Source organism: Camelus ferus, chromosome 19 (genome assembly GCF_009834535.1).
Source record: "Camelus ferus isolate YT-003-E chromosome 19, BCGSAC_Cfer_1.0, whole genome shotgun sequence".
In the NCBI taxonomy this organism is placed as follows: Eukaryota; Metazoa; Chordata; class Mammalia; order Artiodactyla; family Camelidae; genus Camelus; species Camelus ferus.
The window spans coordinates 32,220,241-32,242,889 of record NC_045714.1 but is presented as its reverse complement, the minus strand read 5'-3'; the positions used below and the strand labels follow the sequence as shown (position 1 = coordinate 32,242,889).

Genomic DNA, 22,649 nt, shown 5'->3' with positions numbered 1-22,649 from the left:
CAGCTCAGGTTGCCATGGCAACGTACCACAGACTGGATGGCTTAAACAACAGAAATTTATTTCTCACAGTTCTGGAGGCTGAGAAGAGCCAGATCAAGGTACTGGCCAATCCAGATCCTGGTGAGGACTCTCTTCCTGGTTTGCAGACAGCTGCCTTCTTGGCTCAGAGAACAATAATCTCTCATGTCTGTTGTCACAAAGAGCACTAAACCCATTCATGAGGTCTCCACCCTCATGACCTAATCACCCCAAAGGCCCCACCTCTAGATACCATCACATTGGGGATTAGGGTTCAAGGTGTACATTTTGGGGGGACATAAACATTCAGTCTATAGCACATAGAGATGTCGATCCTGCACACATTTATTCATAAATATGCCGTCCTAGTAAAAAGAAAAAAAAATCCCAGCCCCCAGTTTCTTGGAATTCAACAAAATTATATAATTAAACTGGAAGGAGAAAGTAAGACTGTTGGAGAGATTCTAAAGCAAAGAGAGGATAATGAGCACTTTTATTCCTACCAGGTGCTGAAGCACATTGTAGAGCTTTTATCCACCTCATGTATTAGTATTTTTATTAACATGGGTTTAATAAAATGTGAAAGGAGGGTGGAGGGTATAGCTCAGTGGTAGTAGTGCGTGCTTAGCTTGCACAAGGTCCTGGGTTCAATCCCCAGTATTTCCATTAAAATACACACATACATACATACACACATACATACATACATGTCTCCCCCCCAAAAAAAATGTGAAAGGAAAAGCCCCTTCCTGTGTAGCCCACCCCTCATCCAGTTGTATCAGTTTGAATTGCTTTGATAATTGCAGAATCTATGTAAAAGGAAGGTAGCTGTGTACACCGAGTAGGTGGCAGCTCACTGTTCACCAATGTGATAGTGATTCATAAGAATGACTCAGATGACCATGATATATTTCTCACATGTGTTTGGTCTTCACCCACTGTTCCTGACTCACAGCTCCCAAAGGCTCGGAATCTCTGGAGCAATAAGATCAATTGGTAGCATCCTTGGTCACAATATTTGGTCTCTTCCCTTAGTTCCTGAAATCACTTCAGCGCCATGCAGGTAAAGTGGGTGTCTTGTTATGAATGACAAGCCCCTTTCCATAACAACTGGATTTTTGTTAATGTAATGACTTCTGGAAAGCACCTAAGGATGGGGGCTGGTTGGCAAGGGAAGCAACTGTGAATTGAGGTGTGGAGCTTTCAATCCCACCCCGTGATTTCTGGGGAGGGGAGAGGGACTAGAGGTCCAATCAATCACCGATGGCCAGTGATTTAACTGACCAACTCTATGTCATGAATCCTCCATAAAACCCCCAAAGGATGGCTTTGGATCTTCCAGGTTAGTGAACGCGTGGAGATTTATGGAGAGTGATGTACTCAGAGAGGGCATGGAAGCTCCTCACCCTTTCCCCATCCTTTGCCCTATGCATCTCTTTCATCTGGCTATTCCTGAATTATGTCCTTTTATAATAAAACACTGATATAGTGAGCTAAATGTGTGTCTGTGAGTTCTGTGAGCCACTCTATCAAGTTAATCACATGCAAGGAGGGGTCATTGGCACCTCCAGCCAACAGCAGATCAGTCAGAGGCACAGATGACAACCAGGAACTATAACTGGCCTCCAAGTGGGGGAGGGGAGCAGACCTGTGAGACTGAATCCTTAACCTGTGGGATCTGCTGCTATCTCTGGGTAGGCAGTGTCAGAACTGAGTTGAACTTGTAGTACATCCAGTGATGTTGGAGACTTGCTTGGTAGCAGAGAAACCACCACACACACACACACTGGAATTGGGTGTTAAGATTCATTTTAACCAGTGATGAGAAAGGCTACCAATAGCACAGGAACTGCCAGTGGAAACACAGGAAGTCCAGAACAACAGAATAAGTCAGAAGCCAAGCCTGGGGTGGGAGACAAGAAATGCTGACAAAAATCAGACAGTTAGTTCCAGAAAATCTGTGATTAGGAAGAAAGTGAAGGACCCAAGTGTGGCAAAGTTTCTGGGTGACACTAAACATTCTTTTGGGTAGCTGGGCTACTTCACACATGTCTAGACAGAAAGAGAAAAGGAAAAATTCTGTTGGAGCCAAGGGGGAAATAGGAATAAGAACAAAATGAGTGGATGGGAGAGGTAACCACACTCAAGACATTGTTTATCTGATTTTCCTGGGAGCCTGCCCAAGGCCCTGAGGTTCTCCTCCCAAGCAAGTTATAACCTAGCTAAATACCAACAGATGACAGAGCAGACCAAAATGGGGCTGGATGGTACAAGCCAGTTGCTGCTGGAGCTGGAGGAAGGTGGTTGAATTTGGTGGGAAGATTATGGAAAGATTTCACGGAGGAGAATCCATCTGAGCTAGAATCCCACAGAAAAGAGCGGGGTGACGGAATCTGGGGCTGAGGAAACTGCTTGAGCACAACGTCAGCCTGGCAAGTAAAGAAGGGGCGGGTGGCCCAGCAGGACTGCAGCCCAGGGGGACGCAGGGAGAGATGCTGTCAGAAATGTGGCCAGGGCTCTTTCACTAAACCAGAACCCCAGACCTTGGAGTCTAGCCATTAAGGAATCAGTTTATGGGTTTAAAGACTGGAGAAAATCAGGGGGAGGGCAGAGCTCAGTGGTAGCGCGTGTGCTTAGCATGCACAAGATCCTGGGTTCAATCCCCAGCACTTCCATCAAAAACAAATAAACATAATTATCCCCCCCAAAAAAACCCCTAAAATTAAATGGAATGATTAAAAAATAAATAAAAAGGGGGGGGGGGGGAGACAAGATTTTCCAGTCAAGATGGCAGAGTTGTAGGACCACGAGCTCTCCTTTCCTTGTGACTACAGCAAAACCACAACTGACTGCTAAACAACCATCCAAAAAAACAAAACAAACAAACAAACAAACAAAACCCTGAAACCTAGCAAAAAAGATTTTCTTCAACTGGAAACATAAAGAGGGAACCAGACGGGACAGTAGAAGGGGCATGCTCGCAATATAATCGGGTCCCATACTCCCCGGGTGGGTGACCCACAAGCTTAAGAATAATTAGGTCGCAGAGGCCCTCACAGGAATGAGAGTTCTGAGCCCCACGTCAAACCCCCCAGCCCAGGGTTCTGGCATTGGCAGGAGACCCCAAGATATCTGGTTTTGAAAGCCAGTGGGGCTTAACTCCAGGAGCTCCAAAGGACTGGAGGAAACAGAGACTTCATTCTCTTAAGAAGTGTACACAGAATCTTGCTCATGCCAGATCCAAGGGTAGAGGCAGTGATTTCATAGAACCTGGGCCAGATCTGCCTTCTGGTTTTCGAGGGTCTCCTGGGGAGGTAGGGGATGGCTGTGGCTCACCCAGGGGACACCAAAGCTGGTGGTGGACATTCCAGGAGTGTTCATGTGCTTTCCTGGAAGCCGATATCTTGATTGAATCATTAGCAACAAGACCTGGCCCCACCCAACAGCCTGTGTTTACAGGCTGGGAAGCCTCAGGCCAAACAACATACTGGGTGGGAACACAGCAGATTTCCTGAGCCACAAACACCTCTAGACATAGCCCTACCCACCAGAGGTCCAGGACCAAGCTTCACTGTGCAATGGGCAGGCACTGACTCCTCCTGCCAAGAAGCCTGCATAAGCTTCTAGTCCAGTCTCATCCATCAGGGGGCAGATAGCAGAAATAAGAAAACAACCACCCCAAAGCCTGTGGAAGGAACCCACTAACACAGGACAGACTCTACACTGGAACCGGCTGGACACTGGCCCTTGGGTGACAAGAGAGGAGTGTATTGCTGGGATGCATAGGAATCTCCCACAAAGGGCCACTTCTCCAAGGTCAAGAAACATAACTAATCTACCTAAAAATACAAATAGAAAGATAGACAATATGAGGCGGCAGAGGAATATCTTCCAGGCCAAGGCACAAGATAAAATCCCAGAAGAAATACGTGATGAGGAGATAGGCAATTTATCCAACAAAGAGTTTGGAGTAACGATGGCAAAGATATTCAGAGAACTCAAGAGGAGTATAGATGCACAGGACAAAGTTTTTAGCAAAAAGTTGGAAAATATAAAAAATACCAAGTTGAGGAATAAAATCACTGAAATGAATAACACACTAGAAGGAACCAAGAATACACTAAATGAGGCAGAAGAATGGATCAGTGAGCTAGAAGACAGATTAGTGGAAACTACTACTGCAGAACAGAAAAAAGAATGAAATGAGGATAGTTTAAGAGAACTCTGGGACAACATGAAGCACACTAATATTTGCATTATAGGGGTCCCAGAAAGAGAAGAGAGAGAGAAAGGACCTGAGAAAAATTTTGGAGAGATAATAACCAAAAACTTCTCCAACTTGGGAAAGGAAACAGTTACCCAAGTCCAGGAAGTGCAGAGAGTTCCACACAGGATCAACCCAAAGAGGAACACATCAAGGTACATAGTAATCAAATTGACAAAAATTAAGGATAAAGAGAAAATATTAAAATCATCAAGAGAAAAGCAACAAGTAACATACAAGGGAACTCTCATAAGGTTATCAGCTGATGTTTCAGCAGAAACTCTACAGGCCAGAAGGGAGTGGCATGATATATTTAAAGTGATGAAAAGGAAAAACTTATAACCAAGAATACACTATCCAGTTCAGATTTGATAGAGATATCAAAAGCTTCACAGATAAACAAAAGCTAAAAGAATTCAGCACTACCAAACCAGCTTTACAACAAATGTTAAAGGAACTTCTCTAGTCATCAAACCACAAGAAAAGAGAACAAAAAGAGGAAAAAAAGACTTACAAAAGATTGCTTTGGCAATTTGAGGTCTTTTATGGTTCCATATAAATTTTAGAATTATTTGTTCTAGTTCTGTGAAGAATGTTGTGAATATTTTGATAGGGGTTGCACTGAATCTGTAGATGGCTTTGGGTAGAATGGCCATTTTAATAATGTTGATTCTTCCAATCCAAGAGCACAAGATATCTTTCCATATCTTTGTATCATCTTCAATTTCCTTCATCAATGTTTTATAGTTTTCAGAGTATAGGTAACCTCCTTGGTTAAGTTTATTTCTAGGTATTTTATTGTTTTTGATGCAATGGAAATGTTTATGCCAGTTATAAAATTCTGGTTTTTGAAGTACCAAAAAAAAAAAAAGTGAATGAAAGGCCTCAAATGGCAAAATATCCTTCTTTTTATGGGTGAATTTTATTCCATTGCATATATATACTACGTCTTCTTTATCCATTCACTTATTAATGAGCACTTAGGATGCTTCCATATCTTAGCAATTATAATGTTGCTATTAATAGCATAATGTACGTATCTTTTTGAATTAATGTTTTTGTTTTTCTTGGATATATGCCCAGGAGTGGAATTGCTGGCTCATATGGTAGTTCTATTTTTAGGTTTTTGAGAAACCTCCATAATGTCTTCCACAGTGGCCGCACCAGTTTACATACCCACCAACAGTGTACAAGGGTTCCCTTTTCTCCACAACTTTGCCAACATTTGTTATTTGTGTTCTTTTTGATGATGCCCATTCTGACAGGTGTGAGATGGTGTCTCACTGTGCTTTTGATTTGCATATCCCTGTTTTAGTGATGTTGAGCAACTTCTCATGTTCCTGTTGGCCGTCGGTATTTCCTCTTTTGGAAAAATGTCTGTTCAGGTCTTCTGCCCATATTTTAAGTGGGTCATTTGTTTGGGTTTTTGTTTGCTTTTTAATTGAAGTGCAGTTGATTTTGAATATTGTATTAATCTCTGGTGTCCAGCATGGATGGACTTGGAGGGCATCATGCTACGTGAAATAAACCAGACAGAGAAAGACAAATACTGTAAGCTATCACTTACATGTGGAATCTAAAAAAATACAACAAACTAGTGAATATAACAGAAAAGAAACAGACTCACAGATGTAAAGAAGGAACTAGTGGTTACCAGTAAGGAGAGGGAAGGGGGAGGGGCAAGATGGAGGTGGAAGATTAAAAGGTACAAACTATCAGGTATAAAATAAACTACAAGTGTGTACTGTACAACATGGGGAATATAGGTAATATTTTATAATAACTATAAATGGAGAATAACATTTAAAATTGTGAATCACTATATCGTATACCTGTAACATATACTATTGTACATCAACTATAGTTTAATTTAAAAAATAAGATATTGTAAAATAAATACATTAAAAAAAAACCAAACAGACCGGAGAGACACAAGCCATCCTGTAAGGCATCCACAGCATGATGGTTTCTCTTTAAATTGACAATTACTCACCCTCAGAGAAAATGTGATTTCTGGGGCAATACCTCAAATTGTTGCAGCCATCTGGCTCCAGCCTGGGGAGGCCAGAGTGGAGAGGAGGAAGGAATGAGGTATTTAAGTAGAGGAATATCCCAATGAATGAGCCCCCCTGGAAGAGAAGCCTCAGTGTTAGAGTTCAAAGCACCTCCCTTACACCCACACTCTCCTCTAGTTACTGTCCATTTCTCTGCTACTCTCAGATAAAACTTCTCAGAAGAGTGGTCTCTATTCCCTCACCTTCCATTCCCTCTTCAATTTACTTTGTCCTTGTCATTCTCTTAAAACTGCTCCTATCAAGTCCCCAATAACAACCTCCATGTTACCAAATCCAGTGAGATCTTTCCTGCCTCCTCCACTTTACTTGGTCTCTCTAAATACTTGGTCTCTCAAAAATAGCTGACTGTTGCCTTTGTGAAATACCTCCTCCCACCTCACTGGCCATCACTTGTCAGTCTCCCTTGCTCACTCCTCTTCCTCCAAAGCGTGGCTCAGCAGATCAGCAGCACCTAGGAACCCATTAGAAATGCAGAACAGCAAGAATCTCTGGGGTGGACCCAGCACTCTGTGCCTTTTCTTTTGCTTTTTTAAGTGGAGGTACTGGGGATTGAGCCCAGGACCTCATGCCTGCTAGCACAGGCTCCTCCTGGTCATGCACGCTGAAGGCTGAGAACTGTGATCTAAAACTGTCACCATTTATTGATTCTTCTGCTCAGTCTTTTTTGTTGTTGTTGTTGTTGTTGTTTTGGTAGGGGAAGTAATTAGATTTATCTTTACTTATTTGGTGGCGGTACTGGGGATTGAAACCCAGGACCTTGTGCATGCTAGGCATGCACTCTACCACTGAGAGACACCCTTCCTACCTCTTCTACTCAGTCTTGATTCTTCTTTCCTCTGGCTACACCTTCTCCCTTGATGTTAGTATCCAAGCCCATGAGTTTGAAAATCATCTAAATACTGATGACTTCTAAATGCACATCTTCAGCACCAACCCTCCCCATCTCGGGGCTACACTCAAATTCATCATTCCCAAAGTGGAAGAAACTTCTCTAAAACTGGTTCCCTCTAAAACTTGGTCTTCCTCCATTTTTTTCCATTTCAGAATTCCTTCTCTACCACCATGCCCCACACAACAATCAGAGTGGTCTTTGAGGTCAGGTCATGTTACTACCCTGCTTAAATCTTCAAGGGCTTCCTATCACATTTAATTAAAATCTAAACACCTTATTATGGGCCGTTAGGCCCTGCATGACCTGGTCACTTTCTTTGTGGCTTCCTGTATTTCCTTTGTTGTCTGAGATCAGAGATTATAACTATCTAATTCACAGTAGGTGCTCTATAAATTATTTGCTAAATAAAATAATTCTCCTTTTGCAAATTAGATAAATTTAGAGTTTGACTTCTTTAGCTTCTCCATGTTTGCTGAGGAGGATCTACATGAAGTGGACAAATAACTCTGAGTCAAGACACAGGAGATGCAAAGGGAGAATTTCAGAGAATGTCTTCATGGTGGCCCATGATGCCACCACATGAGGCCCCAGAGAACAAACCCTCAACCACACTCCCCATGCAGTCCAGAATGTGGCCTCCTTTGTTTATAGTGGGATCTGATGGTTGTGGTGATGGGAGAGGCAACTATGAATGAGGGTGGGTGAGGAACGATGTAGGGCCGTTTGCAAAACTTCCTCCTGTGGGCTGCCCATCCTGGTGCTGTTCATGAGGTCAATGAAACCCCCTAAGAATCTACAGGCTAGACCACAAACCCCATAACAGCAGTTTTCAAAAATGGCCACAAGTTCTTTGATTCTCCTCCCATTGAGAGGTGGGGTCTATGTCCCCTGCCCTTGAATCTGGGTGGGCATATGACTACTTTGGTCAATAGCATACAGTAGAAGTGATGTTATGTGACTTCCAAGACGACATGGCACGTGGCAATGCAGCTTCCGTGTCGTTTTCTGAAACTCTCACACTTGGAGTCCTCTTAGGACTTCTTAATCCATGTAAGAAGCCCACTAAACCTGAGGCTGCTATGCTGGGAGGAAGCCAGGCCCATGGAGAAGACGCGTGAAGGCACTTCAGTCAGCGCATCTGACCTTCAGGTCCTCCCAGCCCAAGTGCCAGCAACGCAAGTGAAAGAGCCTTCAATCGATTCCAACCCCCAGCTGTCAAGTCGGCCTCAGACACTGAGTCTATCCAGCTGCAGCCTCAGACAGCATGGGGCAGAATCAAGTTCTCACCGTGCCCATCCAACTTGCTGGCCTACACAATCCATGAGCATAATAAAATGGTGGTTGTTTTAAACCACTAAGTTTTGGAGTGGTCGCGACATAGAAATAGTAGCCAGAATAGGACATAAGGCAATCCCTTTTGGTTCCCTCGAACCCTCAAGAACTTTTTCGCCTTTTGAGCATTTTCCTGGTTGGGGGAAGGGAGGAAAGCATTCAGCCAGTAGACACGGGATTCTTTTGGGAAAAAAAGCTGAATTTTGGCATCTTCTAACCAAGCTTTACAGGGCTTCTCCTTGGCAAGGGGAAGCCAGACCCTTGCCCAGTCTGATCTGGTCACGCACTCCCAGCCCCACGCCAGCGCAAGACTCAAAGAGATGCTTCACTGCCCCCTCGCCATAATCCATCTCTGAGGAACAAAGGTAAGGCTCTAAAAGTAGTGTCAACCTAATCATTACGTAAGACTGATTGGAGAGAAAACAGCCCTCACATTGCTGCCTAGTGCTCATTTCCAACTGGCCACAATCCAGTTCTTACTGAATCATCTCCATCCCATTGTCCTGCTTTACAGACCTCTCATTTCCCCTTCCCAGGAGATCTTTCAGAATCCTACCCACATTCATATAAACATCACCAGGACTGTTTCACCCACATTCATAAAAGCCATCACCCCAGCACTGTTACACATCCCTCTGCAATTCTCCTGGCTTCTCCCCTCCCTCACCACTTGTCCCCTCCCACTTGAGTGATCCGCCCTGGGACACAGGTATTTTAATCCAAATCCAGTTTCTAATGAATGTCTCAATATTTTTAAACTTCTTTTCTCACAAGCTTAGTGGAGCCTTTTGCCCATAACAAGGGGACTAGATGTCTCATTTTCCCCAGGTTTATTCCCAGTGATCCAGCTAAATTAATACTGGTAACCTTTTCACTCTCAAAAGTGCCCACATTTAATAATGTATATGACCCCCCCAACTTCCTGTCTTTTATTACTTTGTCCCTTGCCATCTTTTACATGAGATAAACCCCTATCTAATTTCTTGGAAGAATAATGACCAAGAACACACCACATACACCATACACACACAAGAAACCTCAAGTAACATGCAGAGTGGACTTGCTAAATGGAGTGCATTTTTCTTATTTGTGAATATCATAATCTAAATCATCTCTTTTGCATATGATGAGCAGGAACTGAGTAAATGAAGGAACGGTTGATGGCTAACATCCTTTCTAGGCCTCCAATTTTAAGGATATTGTGAAAATTCACCAACATTGGGCACAATCCAGGGCAGCAGGATTTTTTTTTCCTCTTTAGAAATTTCTCGTTACCAAAGTTCTAGAAATTGGTTTCTCATTCCCACACCTTTCATTTTTCTCAACGTCTCCATTACGAAACGGGGAGCTTGGGGCTTTGGACCGAATTTTCCTTCAAAGATGATTTTTACAGTCAATAACCAACTTCAGGGAGTGATGAGCCAGGGAGATGGTTATCAGCAGAAGCAAGGGTTTAAGGGAATCTCAACTCGTTTCTCCCAGTGACTCAGATTCCCGGCTCTGCTTGGAAGACTGCGCCTCTGAACGTAAAGCGGGGCGCGGGCCGCGGGTGCGCAGAGCTGCGCGTGCGCGCGCCGCCCCCCGCCCCCGCACCGCCTGCTGGGCTCCGCGCCTCGCCCGCCCTCGGCGCCAGTCGCTGACAGCCGCGGAGCTGCGAGCTTCTTCTCTCCCGCTGAGGCAGGTAAACAGCCGCGTTAACCTTTAAACTCCCAGCGGGGGGCCGCGGGCGAGGCACGGGGGCCTGAGAACTGGGGGGCGCGGAGGCCGAGAGTCAGAACCCCGGGCCTCGGGGCCGAGGCGCGGGGGCGCATGGCCGGGTCGCGGCGGGAGGCCGACCTTGACAGCGAGGAGGGCCGGGGGCTTCGGGCGGGCGCGGGCTGGGTGGGGCCTGCCCCGGCGTGCTCGTTCGTTTTCGGTTGACGCCGCTTGGGTTTACCCACCTGGTTAGGCGAGCCCCGTTTATTCTGAATGGGGGCGGGGGCCGCGGCTGACCGAGCCCCCTCGGGAGGGCCGTGGATGAGTCGAATCTCCTCGCACGCGCGTCCGCGGCGGGAGCGGGGTGAGCGAGTCGCGCAGGTCCGGGGATTGGGGCCGGGAATCCAAGGAGGGCAGACGGGCCCTGCTGGAGCTCTCAGCAAAGAGAACGGGGGAGAGGCTCCGGGGTCCGGGCCCTCCGAGGCCCAGAGGGGAGGCAGGGTGAGGGTGGAGGGAGCAGGCGCCCATCTGGGGCCAGGGCCTCGGCGTGGCGGGGCGGAATCCCGGGGCGTCTGGGGGCCCCCAGCCGCCGCCGCCGCCGCCGCCGCGGAGCTCTTCCCAAGAGGCGGTCCGTCCTGCCATCCACCCGGTCCTGCGGTGACGGGGAAGGCTGTAGCGGGCGGGGCTCTGGCATCCCCCCAGGGGACCCGCGCGGGCACTGTTGGGCTGGGCTTCTGGCCTCGGCGGGAGGGGTCTCGGGGCGACCCGGCCGTCGCTCTCGGGCCCTAGACGTCCAGGTCACCGGGGGCAGAGTGTCTCCTGCAAACCCAGGTGTGTTGGACCCATAGGCTTTGCGTTTCACTGTCTCAACTGTTCCTCTGGAAGGAGAGAACTCGGCGGTCAGGGGGTCTCTGATGGAGGGGATCAGGGCCGGGCGTGCCCCTCTAAGAACCACAGTTCCACCTTTACGGGCGGCACCTTCACGTTTGATTATGAAACAACGAGAAGTCCATTTTTACTGTCCTTTTTCGTTTTGTTTTGTTTTTCCTTTTCTGTTTGTAGCAGCTGTAGCAAATAGGTATTTTGAAATCATAAGCCCACCGCCATCATATCCACCCTCACCATCTCAAAGCCACTGTTTCCTGTTTTTCGGTTTCCTCCTCTCCAGAGTCATGCACAACACAAAGCAGTTTCACTGCCCTGATCGTAATTATCCTCATCTCATGGCCGAGTTATTTTCTCATACTCAGAGCATCATGTTTTAATAACCAGTTCCTAGAGTGCTCTGACCATTTGAAATGTTTCCCTTTTCCTTGAAAAAACAAAAAACAAAAAAACCCAAACTCCAGGTAGAATAGGATTAAAGATTTTCATAAATCAAATTATCAGAAAAAACATGAGCAGAAAATTGAATAAAAATATCAGACCTCTGGAAAAATTAACAACTCTTAGATTTGAAGAAGAGACAAAAAATCACCAATGAAAAGGAAGTTTTACTTCCACAAACATTGAGGGGCTCTTACAGTGAAAAACTATAACCAGAAAGGGAAAGACAGCAGAGCTAGGATGTAATTTGTATATGATTTGTATCCAACACAAATTTTTCATATTTGTGAAAGAAAAATACAAAATTACAGTAGATAAATGGTGAAATGATGGCTCATTTATAGAATAAAATGCAAACTAAAGCAAGTCTGGATTATCATTTTACCTTTGTTAACAAGAGCAACAATAATAGTAATAGCAACCATTGCTGGAAGGTTGACTAGAAATTTGCATAATAAGTTATCCTGGGAGGTGGCAGGGCTTTGGGGTTAGAAACTCATTTCACAATTTGGGACCAGTTACCTAATTTCCTTATTGTCCTTTTTTCCATTCATAAAGTAGAGGAAATTATACCTACTTCAGGAGTTTGCCAATATTAACTGTCTATGTAAAACTGACCTTTGGTATGTATCCTTTATTCTTTTCTTAGTCACACTGCACTGGGGACATTGTGAATCTGTATGAAATTTGTATAAAGCAATCTGGTGATACATTAAACCCTGACCCAGAAACCCCACTACTGGGAATTTACCTGCAATGGAAGAAACAACAAGGAAAGAAAAAAAAAAAACCACATGCAGGCACAGAATTCAGAATGATCTAAAATTAGACCCAACTGAGAAACAACCTAAATGTCCAATAGCAGAGCATCAGCTAAGAAAATCATGGCACATTAACTGAAAGGAACATTATGTAACCATCAAAAGGCATGATTTTTGGACCCTGAGATATGTAGGGAAAAACTGACAAGTCAAAATACAGGTTACTGAACTGTATCTACTTACTCAGACATGAATGCATATGTGAAAAATCTGAAAGGAAAAGCACAAAAATATTTAATAGAATAAAAATGAAGTTTTAATAGAAATTAGAGGTGATTTAATTTTTTGTTGATACATTGCTTTTCTATTTAGAAAATTGGAATTAGAACATTTAATTCTATTTAGAAAATTATTTAATGTGATTTTTAAAATAGTTTATAGTACTCATTTTTTAATGAAAAGAACCCAGTTTTCTGCGTGTGGGAGAGGAAGAGGCCATTGTCATGTTTGCTGCTGCTTTTTTAGCCAACCTCATTTCTTTTTTCAATTACTGTCTTTTTTTTCTATTGAATAGATTGATTAGTGGTTTAGTAATTTATATATAAGGTTTTCCTTTTAAAGAATCAGTTCTTAGATTTATTTGTCATTTCTAATATTTTTTCTTTTTTGTTGTTGTTTCTAAGGACTCCTGAATATATCTGAATACTGAACAATATCAGCCAAGCCAAATCCTTCTGTCTTCCCTGGGGCACGAACCCAACTTAGCTGAGCCACAGCAGATGTACGTACCTTGTGGAATCTCTTTGGTCTTGTGATGGTTGAAAGTCCCCAGTTGTCACAGGTGATAAGGGCCTGGAAAGGCTATGATCGCAAATCCTTGCTCTGGAGGCAACTTGGGTCTATAACCCATAACCTGTTACATCATCCTTGTAAAATCATCTTGCGTTTGCAGGGAAAGGGCCACAGCTTTCTCTAGAATCATGCTGAGTTATATAAGGAAACCATTTAAAAAATAATATAATAAAAGCAACAGCATAACATTTCTGCACCAGATTAACACTGAAGGTGACTATCAACTGACAAAAGGTTTTATGAAATGAATGTTTATTAAGCTGTAGTTTTAACTTACCTATTCTGTTCCCCCATTTTGGATCTTATTTCCTCTTTTAAGGCACCTAGTATATTGGCTGTGAACTGCTGCATGTATGGAAACATTCAAAACATGCCTTATCCAAAGCAGTGATGGCTGCAGCAAAATAATGCTTGAAGGACTAGTGTGTGTAGCAGTTCTTACAGTTGGGAGAATTTTTTTCTCAATTTGTTCATCTTTTTTTCTTCTAACTATGTTCTACTTATTCTGTTCCAGTATTGTGTGATCACATCAATGGAGGTGTACCCTTCTATGAAAAGCATTATAAATGTAAAGTGCTGTGCTTCTGAGACGTAGCTCTGAAGCCTGGCTAGGAGTGCAATTCCATAGGAAGCTTTATTATAGATTCCTAAGTCCCATCTCCAGATACTCCCAAGTTGTTGGCCTGGAATAGACTCTAGCAGTGTTGCTTTTTTTTTTAAAGCTCTTCACGTAATTCTGAGGATGGACCTGGTTGGGGGCCTTTGCCCTATTCAGTCCAGAGCTAGGCCTCCCCCAGCCCAAAATGATTTGTGAAATTTTGTATAGCTTGCGTTAGACTCTAAGGGACATTGAACTCAAAAGATGAAAATATGACAAATGAGTTCCACTTAGCTCAGGAAAGACAGGAAATTTCCCTGGGGCAGTGGTGGGTAGGGGGACTGTTTGGTGCCAATTCCCAGTTTAACCATTTATGTTTCCATGTGTAACATGCTTTGAGTATAGAAGTTTGGCACGTGTAACATGACCACTGGACAAGTTCCTGCCAGCTCCCCATGTGTAAATGGGAATAGGATGAATGGAGTAATATATGGATCTTTTTTTGTTCTTTCTCTCTAGCTCCATTGTTCTGCCTTTCTGCTCATACGCCAGTGCCCCATGATCTTATTTATTGTACTTTTGAAATGCATTCCGATAGCTGGCAGGCCTGGTGAACCCTAGTTTTTTTTTTCCTTTTCAATAGTTTCTTTAGTCTTTTCTTAACTTTGAGTATCATTTCATCATGTTTTTTAAAATCCTCTTTGAATTAGGATGGAAATTGTGTTGACTTTATGATTACTTGAAGGTGAATTGGTATCTTTTTATATTGATTTTCCCAACCGAAAACATCGTCCATCTTCGTCGTTTTTCCAGTCTTCCAGCTTTCTTCATATAAATCCACTATTTATTTTTGGGTTAAGTACTAGATATTTTGAGTTTTTAAATTGCCATTATGAGTGGAATGGTTTTTTTTTCACACTAAATCTTCTAAATAATTAGAACAGATTTGAGGATTCACATTTTTTATATATTGATTTCAAAAACTGCCACCCTGGTAAGCTCACTTACTATTCTAAGACATTTTTGGATTTTCTAGATAGAAAATTATACCTGCTATAAAATCTCCATACCAGTCTAAAATAACAGCGATTGCTTGCTTGCTTGTCGTGTTCACTACATTAATGAGAATGACTTCCCTGTTTCAGTTAAGATGGGGTGTGGGCTGTGTGTGTGACAGTCGCTCTTGATAGAAAGGAACTACCTTCTAGTCCTGTAGAAATTTTTTCAACAGCTTAAACATAACATCAGTAACGCATGTTGATTTTAATTGAAAACATTTCAACATCTGCAGAGAATCTTCGTTTTTTTTCTCCTTAACCTATTAATAAGTTAATCGTTTTCCTGATTTTGAGCCATCCTGGTGTTCCTCAAATAACCCTTATTGGTCAGTGTATTCTTCTTTTACTAAACCATCAAAATCAGCTTGGTGGTATTTCCTTTCGGATTTTAGCACCCCTATTGCTGGAGGCTAGGTAGCCAAGAGTGTGAGCCTGTCACTCAAAGTTTGAATCTTGATCCTTTATCCCCTTGCCTATTAACGCTACTTCTCAGGTGAAGAGGCCCAAATGTTTATCTCTGCTGAGTTCCAGATTTTAGAACAGTTGCCTAAATTGATACTCCCACTTGAATGGCTCAAAGATATCGCACAGTTAATATATCTGAATTAAAGTGCTTGGTTTTCTCTCACAAGCATGGCCCTCCACCAGTTTCCTCTATTTCAGCAGATGGCATCACCACCACCTGCCTGGCTACGAAAGCCACAAACCTGATCAACTTTCATTCCTCTATCCACTTGTTGAAAAAATGCACAGCCTGAAAGTTGCGAATTGTGTTTTATTCAGTGGATTTTCTGAGGACCTCAAGCCTGGGAGACAGGCTCTCAGATAGCTCTAAGGGACAGCTCCGAAGAGGTAAGGGAGGAGCCAGGATATATAGGAGTTCCTGCAACAAAGACCATGTAGTTGGAACATCAAAGGATTACTGTTAATTTTTCAAAAGTAGATATTTCAAGTTAAGGAATTTAGCACTTTCCTGTGTATGGGAGGATGCAAGAGTCTGGCCTCATTGAAATCATTGCTTTGAATTGCACCTTAGCTGTGGAGGGCCAGGGTCCTGTTCTTTCCCATCCTGAGTCTCCTCGGGGTGCACCGTTGGGGGAGGCTGTAGTGCCTGACTGCTTGATGGCCGGGCATCCTGTTTCTATCCTGAGTTCCCTTAGGGCTCACCACTGGGGCAGTTGCAATGTGTTGGCTTAATGTCTGCAACTCCTTTGTTTACTGATATGGCAGGCAGTATGTTTTTCATTCACACACTCCACCAGCTTAATTGGTTCTTTCTGCAAAATACGTGCCATTTATTCACAGCTCCCCAACTGCATTGTCACCATCGCCAGGCCACACTACCATCTTCCTTCAATCATTTTCTAATTGGCCTTACCACTTTCTTTCTTGCCCCTCCTAAATTTTCTTCTTACACAACAGTCAAGGTGAACTTTGTAAAAAGAAATCTATGATATTATTCTCCTAAGACCCTTTAAATGGCTTCTCAGTGCCTTTCAGACTCTAGACATTTATCTGTTTTTGGTTCTTGACCCCATAAACTAAATATCTTACTCCTGTTGTGTCCTCAGCCACAGCACAATGCTAGACCCTTGGAAGATACTTAATAAATATTTGTTAAACGAATCAGTAGTTATTGTGCTATAACTTTTTTTCTCCATTTCTGCTATGATTATTGGCCAAATTCTCTGTTTCTTTAAAAATGGGTACGTACTAGCTGTTTCCTAAGTAATTTGTTTAATGCATTGATTCTAACATCAGTTTTTGTAATTTATATTTTAATAGAAAGGCAGTCCATCCTGCACTGATTTTTTAATTCATAAAACTTTTACTTTTCACAGCCAGGTTTCTAATCCATTTAGAGTCTGCTTTTTCACGTGGTGTTAGGGTCCTAGTTTTATTTTCCTCCAGTTTCCCAGAAGCATCTGCTAAACAAACGTTCCTTTTCCATTGATTCATGGTGCCCACTTTATCAGGTCCCTATGAAAGTACATGAACGTGGGTTTGTCTGAACTTGCTGTTCTGCTTTCATTGATCTCTCAGTCCATTCCTAGACTTACCATACGGTCTTGATTACTGTGGCTTTGTGGTAGGATTTAACATCTGCTGACAGTACATTCTCTCCTCCTTTCCTTTTGAAGTTTGAGTTTGCTATTCATGAACATTTCTTACCTCTTGTGGGTCTACTGAACTCAAAAAATTCAGCTGGAATTTTGATTGTCACTTTATTGAAATTATAAGTTTATTTGGGGGTAATTGACATGTTTATAATATAAGTTGTCCCAGTCAAGACCTTTCCATTTTTACTGATCATCTTCTATGTTCTTTATTAGTGAATAAAAATTTTCCCCTGGTCTTATTTTTGCTTGAGTTAAGTCGATCCTAGATAATTTACAGTTTTGGCTGAAATTATGAATATCCTACTTATTAGTTTTTTTCTAGTCTATTATTGCTGGTGTACAGAAATGCTGTTGATTTTTGTAGGCTGATCTTGTATCCCACAACCTTGGTGAACTCTAGTACTGAGTCTTGTGTTCCCTCTGTTGAGACTGTTGGATTTTCTATGTGTATGTTCACATTAATTGCAAATAATGACAGCTGGGGATCTTTCCTTGCAGTTCTTGCACTGGCTGCTGCTTACGGCATCGGAAGGACCTCCAGTCCTGTGACAGTGGACATCCTTGTCTTGTTTCTGATCCTAAAGGGACTGCATTCAAAAGTTACCTATTAAATATGTTCGCTGTTTTTGTTATATAATCTTTGTCAAGTTAGGAGAGTTTCCTCCTATTCCTAGTCTGCTAAGAGTATTTTTCTTAGTGATAAATAGGTATTGACCTTTACCAAATACTTAATGTCTTGAAATGTACCAGAGGTCTAGGCCACAACAGGACCTTCATTGAGAGTATCCCATGTGAAGTGTCATAGCTCAGCCAGGCTTTTAGAATCCCGGTCTGCATTCCCAGTTAATACTGTAATCACAGATACATCACTTGACTTTGCTGAATCCTGGTGGCCTAATTTGTAGACTAAGAGGTTTGGATTTAATAATATGAAAACCTTCTTTATTTTATCACAAACAGATTCTTTAAGGTCTCACTAAGTTTTGAGTCCTTCTTATCCTTAAAAAGGATTCTCTGCTTCAAAATGTGGTTGTTATTTTTTATGCTTTTCATAGTTAAATGTTGCTTTTGTTCTCAACTGATTTTAAAATGATCTTATCTTAACATAGTTTATGATTATCTAACTTTATCTAATCAATTTTTAAAGTACTGATCAGCGACCTGTGCCCACGGCCATCATGCCCTGTTGCCTGTGTCTCCAGTCCATGGTCCTTCCTCAGCTCCAGACTCACCAACCTGACTGCCACTGGCATCTCCTGTCTCACATGTAGCTTGATAATGGCATTGCCAAAGCCACACCCCTCATTTATTTCCCTCCAGACTTGCTCCGCCTCCTGTGTTCTGTCTACACAATTGCCATTTCCAGAAACCTTGGTGCCACCTTGATTTTTCCAGTCTCTCACCTTCCACATCAAATACCAAGCCTTCCAGAAGGTGATAATCCCCTCGTTCAGTTCCCTGAGATGTTTGAGCAGAATTGTGAGTGGCATGGAGGCCAAGAGCTGAGCCCCATGAGCAAATGGAGAATCAGTGAAGCAGGCCTGCAGGAGACTAGGTGCCAGGAGATTTGGGAGCAAGAATGAGGTCAGTCGGCATGTCCCAGGGCCCTGCCCCTCTGACCCTTACCCAAAAGAGCCTCCAAAAAATCCTAACTGGCATATTCTGAGCAGTTTAACTGGGATTGTAACTTTCACATCTTTTTATTTACACCAACACATTTCAGTAATGATGACAGAAACATAGTGGGATGCCAATTCGTTTACTTGTTTAATCATTCCTCCCCTGAATATTATCCAGTTTAGTCTTTAGTTCTGAAGGTTATGAAAAATAATTTTATAAATATTTGATGCCACTTTTACTTGAAGCTGTCCTGGTGCTGGGGATAAGACTAATAGCAGCGTTACAGCATATGCCATTTTTGGTTTTGGAGCACATGGCATTTTGGAGCAGCAGTTTGACATAGGGTGCGGGAGAAACTGTTTAATGATTATTCTATATGTCTTTAATCTCTGCCCTTGGAACCGAGCACTGAGGGTAAATGAGATCTTCAGTCTGAAGTTGAATTGATGAATGTACATTCTGCAAAGGTTCATAAGTTACCATGCAGGATACTTCTATTCCTAAACTGTGCCAGCCCTTTCATATGAGATACGTGTCTTTTGTACCAAAAATTCACAGAAAATAAGTCACTCATAAACCATTAAACGCTGAACTGCAACTCAGTGAGTGACTGCAAATCTTGTGAACTCAGCCTTTCTTTCCTCATTTTGAGCAGCCCCATTTGTCTGTCTGTAGAGAGAGAAATGAATTTATAAGTGGGCTTGCAAAATCTTGCATGTTTCCTGTTTCCAAAAATTATTATATTGAGAATTCCTTTGAGGAAATTCCTATTTAATAGGTATCTGTCATGCACCTGCTCTGTCCCAGGCACTGCCCTAGCCCCTGAGGAGACAGCAGCAGACAAGAGAGACTCATTCCATACTTACATTCCCGCGTGAGGAAAGGAGACAGGCGCCAGCTATTTAGAAAGTCATTGAATGATCTCAGCATCTACCTGAGGGTCTTCCTAACCAGACATTAGAATCACTTCCATAGCGGCCATGCCAGGCTCTCAGAAGGTTCCAGAGGGGCCACACTAGGTCCCTCAAGGCAGTCTACACAGCAGTCAGAGACTTGTCTCTACCCCCAGCCCCAACAAGTGACTGCTCAGGTGCAAGGGAATGAGATCTGTATTGGTGGGTATAGGAGTCCCCTTGGTGTAGAAACCCCAGGCCCCATAACAACCCTGATAACCCTCATAGCAGCCAGTAAGCAGAACTGCCAGGATCCCCACAAGAACGTGCCTGGTTGCAAGAATCACTGCTTAAAGAAGCTCAAGGCTGTGGCAGACCCACCAGGTGTTTATAGTTTCTTACAGTTAGAATGCAGCGTTATCAATCAGATTATTTTTACCATTAGACATGTTGCTGGCATTCCATCTTTATCAAGTTTCTGGGAGACAGCCAGAAATTACCTTAAGGTCAAATTTGTCCTTAGAGGAAAAGAAAGAGTTGTGTTAACCCTTTACTTACAATTACTTTTACTGTGAGTGTTGCAAAAGAGACGTGAGGAACGCGAGGAACATTCATGCATTATGCTGCAGGTGTTACGTGGTTTCAACATAAACGTAGGACGCTGACACCCTCTTTATTTTCCAGATAAATCATCATGGTGAAAAGCCACATGGGCAGCTGGATCCTGGTTCTCTTTGTGGTCACGTGGAGTGACGTGGGCCTGTGCAAGAAGCGCCCAAAGCCTGGAGGAGGATGGAACACTGGGGGGAGCCGATACCCAGGGCAGGGCAGTCCTGGAGGCAACCGCTATCCACCCCAGGGAGGGGGCGGCTGGGGTCAGCCCCACGGAGGAGGCTGGGGTCAGCCCCACGGAGGCGGCTGGGGCCAGCCCCACGGTGGAGGCTGGGGCCAGCCCCACTGGTGGAGGCTGGGGTCAAGGTGGTGGCGCCCACGGTCAGTGGAACAAGCCCAGTAAGCCGAAAACCAGCATGAAGCACGTGGCAGGAGCTGCTGCAGCTGGGGCAGTGGTAGGGGGCCTCGGCGGCTACATGCTGGGGAGTGCCATGAGCAGGCCCCTTATACATTTTGGCAACGACTATGAGGACCGTTACTATCGAGAAAACATGTACCGTTACCCCAACCAAGTGTACTACAAGCCAGTGGATCAGTACAGCAACCAGAACAGCTTCGTGCATGACTGCGTCAACATCACAGTCAAACAGCACACGGTCACCACCACCACCAAGGGGGAGAACTTCACCGAGACCGACGTCAAGATGATGGAGCGCGTAGTGGAGCAAATGTGCATCACCCAGTACCAGAGAGAGTACCAGGCTTCGTACGGCAGAGGGGCCAGTGTGATCTTCTCCTCCCCTCCTGTGATCCTCCTCATCTCTTTCCTCATTTTCCTCATAGTGGGATGATGGCAGCCTTCCTGTTTTCATCATCTTCTTAATCATCTTTACCCGGTTGGGGAGGGGGTATCTACCTGCAGCTCTTTAGTGGTGGTGTCTTATTCTTGCTTCTCTCTTCGTCACCTGTAAGCTAACACCCTTGGCACTTGTCGCAGTAGAGAATGGAGAGTAGACCTGGGATGGTATTTGTTCAAGCCCCATTTGATTGACTCCTTCATGGGCCAGTGTTAGTGCTGGGCTGGTATGAGGGTAACAGCGAATAATCGTCGGTTGATCTAGGCTTATTTTTTGTCTAATGCAACAGATTAAGGCTAAAACCATTCTGAAAACAGTCTTCAAATACCTTTGCCTAAGTATCTCCAGCTCCTTTTCCAGCTAGAGCTTAGTACACTAATTCCCCCTTTTCACAGTGATTTTTGTGGCAGTTTTCTGATTCATTTTAAGAAAATCAGACTGCATTTCCCTGTTCAAATAGCATTTCTGCCAAATTTGGAAGGAGACCACAAAATACTCATTCAAAAAACAAAACTAGAAGTCCTTAGCTCATGAGCTCAACCCGGTGGAGAGCATGTGTCCTGTGTCTGCAGAGGCTGCAAGGATGTTTTGCATTTTGCAGCACGGGTTACACAGCAGCTGTTGCATGAAGAGTCAAGTTTTCATGCAGCACTAGGCTTCTGGGCAGAGGACGTCTTCACAGGGAATGAACACAATTAACATAATGTGAAAGGCTTCTGAGACTAAAAAACTCCAACATGGGAGAGGTGCCCTCGGAGGCAGGCTCCCATTTTGGATGTTTAAAGCACCTACATGTGTCCTTAAGTAATATAAACTATAGGTAATTAAGTGGTAGAAAATTAAACTACCTTCTGGACACTAAGAGCAAATACCCTTTGTTTACCTAGAAACTGGAATGATTTTGACATTGTTTGGATGAAGCCAGGAGATTTTTAACAGAGGAAGCTGCAGCTATAAAAATACCTTATTTATTCAAGCCCAGTTTGATTGAATGGTAGACCAATACTAGTGTTGGACTTTTAGGAGTGTAACAGCAAATATAGAGGATTATATAATGAAGAAAATCAGTAGCGTGCAAAGAAATGCTTGCATTTCTTTATTGCTGTCTCATAATTATCAAAAACCAGAATTAGGTTCTTAGTTTCTGTAATTGGCTTTTTTTTTTGTAATTGGCTTTTGAATCAAAGAGTAGGGAGGCATTCCAAAAAAAAGCTTAGGTTAGAGGTGATAGAAATATCCATTCACAGTGGAAAAAGAATTCTGTTACTGTTATTTAAATAAGGTAAAATTGTTCCCTGGATCGTCCAGTATTGTCACCTAGCAGATATGCATTACTGTTTGGCTTGCACTTTGCGAGTATCCTATGTTTAAAAAAATTATGCATAAATATATATATATACTGCATATGACAAACTTAGAAATTTTGGTGAGAGCAGTTAACATTGGAAGCGCTTTTCTAAGGTACTAAATACGTAATACTTAAAGGGGAAACCCTTTTGCGTGGCCCTTAGGCTCACAGCGTGCACTGAATAGTTACAAGGATCCAGAGTGGCACTTGAAATACGCATGTACTTTATATTTTCTATATTTTGTAACTTTGCATGTACTTGTTTTGTTGTATTAAGAGTTTATAAATGTTTAATATCTCACGGAAATTAAATAGGAGCTAAAATGAG

At 43.2% G+C, this 22,649-nt stretch overlaps 2 protein-coding genes across 2 annotated transcripts in view; one reads left to right on the top strand and one right to left on the bottom strand.

Moving 5' to 3' along the window:
- Positions 1 to 11,383, bottom strand: part of LOC116657801 (basic proline-rich protein-like) — a 22,231-nt gene extending 10,848 nt beyond the window's left edge. The window contains exons 1-2 of the mRNA XM_032461183.1: positions 11,378 to 11,383; positions 10,522 to 11,061 (exon numbers count right to left, since the gene is read on the bottom strand). Coding sequence (XP_032317074.1) covers positions 10,522 to 11,061; positions 11,378 to 11,383 — 546 coding nt within the window. The remainder of the gene's footprint in view (positions 1 to 10,521; positions 11,062 to 11,377) is intronic.
- Positions 10,117 to 22,649, top strand: PRNP (prion protein). Its single transcript, XM_032461888.1, is given in 4 exon segments — positions 10,117 to 10,262; positions 13,047 to 13,144; positions 20,189 to 20,462; positions 20,464 to 22,649. Coding segments are annotated over 2 exon segments (768 nt in total). The 5' UTR covers positions 10,117 to 10,262; positions 13,047 to 13,144; positions 20,189 to 20,198; the 3' UTR covers positions 20,968 to 22,649.